Raw genomic sequence first — 5,705 nt, 5'->3', positions numbered from 1 at the left:
AATATAGGATACAAATGGCATTTAGATAAAGACTTATCCTTGTTAGTCTATTCTTAAAAAGAACAGTGTAATACAAAAGTGTTGGGCAGTTGGGAAAAATACCAGAGCTTTTTGGGTATACGAGAAAGAACCCTAAAATATATAGGGATAATACAGTCAAATTAAAAGAGAAACAGAAAAATAAGAAAAGAAAAAAAAATTTAAACTTTCAATAACCCAAATTTGCCCTTTGCTCAAATTAAACTCTAAAAATGATTTATCTAATATACTAAGGTTAGATTAGTGCATTTTAAAAAAAAAAGAGGTTTTTTTTTTCGATAAGGAAAAAGAGCTTAGGTTAGTACATCAACAATGGTGTTCACCCGGTCAGCAACTGACCAAGAAAATAATGTTCAATCACCCTTAAATGTAAATTCAAAGGTGGAAAAGAAAACAACTCAACTTAATAATAATTCACTCCATCATTGAATTTACATTCAATGGTGGTTGAGCATTATTTTCTTGGTCAATTACTAACTGGGTGAACATTTCTGAGTACACCAAAGATAGTGAAATTAAAAAAAAATAAAAAATTCATTGAACATGGGAAACCAACAGCTAACTGCAATTACAATTATCTTATCCAATATATACTATTTTTTTTTTTTGAAATACTAATCTATACTATTATTAAGAGAAGAGAGCTTGCTCTCCAAAATTGAAATATTTAACGAATATAACCCTCTAATATTAAAAAACTTTAGAAACTCAAATAACTAATAAGGACAATAATGTCAATTTAAAGAATTAAAAAGAAATTAAATTCCTTAAAATAAAATAAACAATAACTATTGTTGTAGAAAACTGCTTTGGTTAAGAAACTACCCACTTTCTTATCCCAAAAAAAAAAAAACACCCACACATAGTGTGGGCACATGCTAGTTAATAATTATTAATTGGCCAAAAACATCAAAATGTCAAAATAAAACAAAAAATTAATCAAAAGAAAGAGAATGAAATTTACTCTCAAATTTGAAATCCATACTCATTTTTTTGCTTTTAGAATGAAATTCGCACTTCCAAATTTTTCTACAAAAAGAGAGTTTAAGATAATAAAAAAATTATTTTTCTTTTTACAAAAAAACACCCACAATTTCTAGTATTTACTTGTAATTATTACTCAAAAACCCCAATGCCCAAAACCAAGAAATGCACAAGAATACAAGAATACATTGGTAATTGGTTAGCCCTAGGAAATTTACATGTGTAAGCCATGCCAAGGCAACCTTGGCCAAAAACCCACACGTATTCCTTCCCCAAAACACACAAGCATTCCTTTCCCTGTTCCCTTTCCAATTCATAACATTAAAAGCAAAATTACAAAAACCATTTTCACACGCCTACTAGGCTAAAGACACTATTACTACTTCTACTACTACCCACTTTTTCCCCTTCCCCTGTATTTTCTTTTCACCCTTTTCACCTTTGACCCCAAAAATTACGTTGTCATGTCATTGTTGTAGGTTCCCAAAACGAGCAGGCACTAGGTCTTCTTCTAGGTTTGGCCATGTACACAAAAGCACCTTCACTAGTCCTTCATCAATATCCGGTCGACGATGACACATTGTTGTTGTTGTTGCTCGCCATTGTAGCCGGTGACCAGAAATCGGCACCGTTGTTGTTCGCCAAATGTGCAGTGTACTCCATCGGCACCAAACACAGCCCCCGGCTTCTCAGGTCATTACTCCTCGCTTCTTCGTCCTTCTTCTCCGCCCCATCTCCTCCTCCCTCCTGAAATCACATTGCCTAAAATTAACCGCGGTAAAAAAAAAGGTGAAAAATATCAGTCATAATTTAACTGGGACTGTTGACTAAGGACGATAGACTTAAGTGCGGTCACGTCAGTGTGGGACCCGTCCGGAGACTGAGTCCAATGGAGCGTCATGACGGTGACGTGGAGTAAGGTCAGGTCAGGTCAGGTCAGGTCGCAACAAGAGTTATCAATGAGAGGGAGGGGAAGGAGGTCGAAACAAAATTAATCTGACAGACAAAGGTGCGTTGGATTTTGGCTGGGTTTGTTTTGGTGGGTTGTTCTTGTTCCAGTAATACTTACAGGTAATGAAGGCAAGCGTTTCAGGTATGGCGAACACAGAACCTGAACCTGGTCGTGCAGGAACCTGATGTATCCCATCGCTTCATGAAGCACTGAGGCTGTGTCTGTCTGCACAGTTCAAAGAAACCCCATTAATCTAGTTTAATGAAATTGTCCAACTTTGATATAGTGTTGAAATTGGGTAGGTTTCAAGAAATGAAATAAATTAGTTTTTATGAGAAAGATTGTACCTTTCCAAAGGGTGAAACGAGTTGCTGCAGTGCTGAGATTCTTTCTCCCAGCTTCTCTCTCCTCTGTAAGAAAAAAAAAACAAACCCTAGTTATTAATCACAGATGAAATTACACAATAAAAACAGATAGAAGGTAAGCAATTCCGGTCTAAATTTCAAACCTTTCCGGCAGCGGGCTTGTCCGTTTTAGGCTTCTTAGAGCTTCTCTGACCGGCCTGAGTTGTGGTGCTTGCACATTGAACCTGCTCTTGCGCCACCCCGTTTCGCTTCTTCTGCTAACAAAACCCAAAATCATGACCAAAACAACCACCACATAATGATTACCAAATCAATCCCTTTTCAAAAAAAAAAAATGATTACAAAATCAATCAATTGCGAATTTGCAACACTTACATTACTATTAGACTTGGAGGAAGAAATGACCGCTTTGGTGCTGGTGGAAGAAACAGAGGAGGAATCGCTGCATGTGAGCCCTGATTTCTGAGCCGGCGGCCGGGAAATCGAAATCTCCGGAAACCCAATTTCCCCTAGGTGGTGGTCGTCCCCGTCCTTGTTCTGAAAGTCCCCGAAACAGAGCATTTTGGGGGTTTTAAGGTCGGTGGCGGAATAAAGCGAGGAACAGCTGTTGGTGTTGTAGTTGAAGATTGGGGATTGATGATCATCTACACAAAGACCCACCACATCATGTTCGACTTCGTAGAGCAGCTGAGAGAAGCTCGTCCCTTCTATGACCCCAAGCTGGTCCACCTCAAAACCCTCCTTTTCAGCCATTAAGGGAAGAGAAAGAAGGACCACCCAGAAAGAAGAGAGAAGCGAAAATGAAAGGAGAAGGGTTCTGGGAGAAAACAACGGAAGCTTCTTTGTTGGTGTTGATAAGAGAGAAGAGAAACAAGTCTGGCTGGCTCTGTTTTTTGGCTTCTGAATTTCTGGGTATATGTGTGAGGGAAGAGTGAAGTGAGTGTGACGGTGGCAGAGGGGGGTAGAGATGGGATTTCAATGTTCTAAGGTTTTTGGGGGTTCTCGGCGACTTTTGGTCAAACCCCACCTGGCCCGAGAAAACCGTGGTTTCGTCGTCCAAGGTTGTGTTGGCTAACCCCAGTAACTTGACTCTCAATGCGTCATCTCTGTTGTTCTCAACGGAAATGGAGCTTCATTCTTGCTGCGTAACGTATAGCTATCTCGTATAGAATAACGTTTTTCCTTTAGACCATGACAAAGGGTTTTTGGGGTCCCTATGTGGTGCTATGTTCTCATCAAATTTTTGGTTTTTGGTTTATGTGATGAGATTGTGCAATCTTAGTTGCCGACTCGGTGTGATTACATCTATGTTTTTGAGATCGGTCAATGTTATCGGAATTCATCAATCTTGTCGTCAAACCGAGATTATTCAGGGGCCGAATACCGTAAAGCACATTGATGATAATAAAATGTTTAAACTCAATAGATTGTGAGGAAAAATTCATCAACGGTGTCTGGACACTTAGGGGACTTTCAGAATAATACCTGAACTTACAAAGTTATCAATGTGATACCTGAACTCATTTTTTCGTATCAACGTCGTACCTATGACCAATTTCCGTCACGGAGCCGTTACAGAAATTGGTCATAGGTACGATGTTGATACGAAAAAATGAGTCCAGGTATCACATTGATAACTTTGTAAGTTCAGGTATCATTCTGAAAGTCCCCTAAGTGTCAAGACACCGTTGGTGAATTTTAACTTTGTGTTTATTTGTTTGATTCAAGTTAAGTACTTTAAATAGTCAAATTGTCAAAATGTAAATGCAAAATGGTTTCTACTTTCTAAGAACAATTCCTTGGCCTCGTTTGTTTCGCGGATTTGAGGATTTTTTTTTTTCCTTTGTTTGGTAACCACAAAGTCCGGAAATGCTTTCCTGACATAGGGGAAAGTTAGGGGTAAACTCATTCCACTCAAACTTCATGGGATTGAGTTTCCCATCCCATTTCCAAGCATTATGTTTGGCTCCAATTTTGTTGCAGCTGGTCAACAGTCTCTTTTCTTGCGCGGGCGTGCCAGCACCGTTGGGTGCGGTCGTCGGGGGTGTCCCTTGACCTGACTTCTGTCGAGCGATTGTAGACGAGGAGAGCACCAACCTCGTCGCGGGATTCTTTGGGCCTCGTGGCGAGGACTTTTGCTGAGCTTCTTGAAAATCACAATCGATACTCGATGTTGTAGATCGAGCAGAGCGAGAACCACTGGAAAGTGAGGAGAACTTGCTAAAGCGTGACTTTAGCTTGGCTGGGTTGCTAGGGCGTTACCCTTGCTTGACTGGTTCTGTAACCGTTGCGGTCGCGGCACTACCGTCGGCTCCCGAGGAGACTAGGACCGAAGCACGTTGACAAAGGGTTTGGTGGCACTGAAAGTCGGCTTCTGAGAAGACTAGGACTAGGAGTGTGATCACCGGTAAGAGAAAGAGAAGGAGAGGAGTTGCTCTTAGAGAGGTTGCTCTAGAGAGAACTTAGATCATCTTAGAGATGTTGTTGTTGAATGTGAATGTCTATTTTAGAATGAGAAGAGAATGTGTTTATATAGGGAAGAAAAAGAAGAGTGAAATGATGAGTGGAAGAAAAATAATGAAAGTGGAGTATGAAAGTGATTTGTAAAATATGGAAAAGATAGAGAAATGATGAAATGAAAGCAAAGCATGAAGGTGTAGAAACATGGAAGTGATGATGATCTATTAAAGAGATTGTAGTAGAAAAATATATCCAAGGAAAAAAAGAAAAGCATCTAGCTTTCTTCATGTGGGTAGGAAACATGAACATGTGAATATTGAGCTGGTTTTAGGTCAGTTTCTGCCCCTTTATTCCTTCAATTATTTCTCCAACAAGACTTCCTAATGAGCCTTCGACTTCTTCATAAAAAATGTTCCACTATGAGTGTAGATCATCCTGACAAATTGTCAGAGCTTTATTCCATGCGGTTGGGCTGGAAATGCTGCTGGACCTCTTACAGGTCCAGTTTTCCAGTTTTGCTTCTGCAAAAGATTGAACTGATTGTTTGAAGGCCTTCCACTCAAAATATCTCTGGAACTCTTCATAAGAAATGATCCTTGGGATGTCTAGATTTAATCTGGAAAGTTTTAGCTCATTTCGATTTCATTTGGTTAGTCTTCCGCCCCTCCTTCCTTGTTTAGCTCGGTTTCTCCTAGCCAAAGTAGGAAAATGTGCTAAAGTTGACTTTTCATGTTTCCATGCTTCCATAGTAGGCTTTATTTAGCCTCTAAATATATATTTCGAACTTGTCGACAATATATAGCTTGAGCCACTGACATTGGCTCAATTTCTCCAACACATGCCTTGTCAGGCCAAAATGTTCATTTTGGGTCCAAACATTGCCCCCCAGACCTCGAAGTCAAAGG

General features: G+C 39.6%; 1 protein-coding gene across 2 annotated transcripts; it reads right to left on the bottom strand.

Moving 5' to 3' along the window:
• Positions 1-1,132: 1,132 nt before the first annotated feature.
• Positions 1,133-3,439, bottom strand: LOC133738641 (transcription factor bHLH113-like). 2 transcript variants are annotated; one of them, XM_062166218.1, is made up of 5 exons: positions 2,716-3,439; positions 2,484-2,597; positions 2,323-2,385; positions 2,093-2,200; positions 1,133-1,770 (listed from the first exon to the last, which is right to left on the bottom strand). In XM_062166218.1, the coding sequence occupies exons 1-5, from the start codon at positions 3,091-3,093 to the stop codon at positions 1,579-1,581; spliced, it is 855 nt and encodes a 284-aa protein (XP_062022202.1). In that variant the 5' UTR covers positions 3,094-3,439; the 3' UTR covers positions 1,133-1,578. The 2 variants fall into 2 exon arrangements, with proteins under 2 accessions (XP_062022202.1, XP_062022203.1); XM_062166219.1 differs by having other exon boundaries at positions 2,484-2,594; positions 2,716-3,429.
• Between the last annotated feature and the right edge of the window lie 2,266 nt (positions 3,440-5,705).

The sequence above is a fragment of the Rosa rugosa genome, chromosome 3 (assembly GCF_958449725.1).
Source record: "Rosa rugosa chromosome 3, drRosRugo1.1, whole genome shotgun sequence".
Taxonomy (NCBI): domain Eukaryota; kingdom Viridiplantae; phylum Streptophyta; class Magnoliopsida; order Rosales; family Rosaceae; genus Rosa; species Rosa rugosa.
This window is presented reverse-complemented; position numbering and strand designations above follow the sequence as displayed.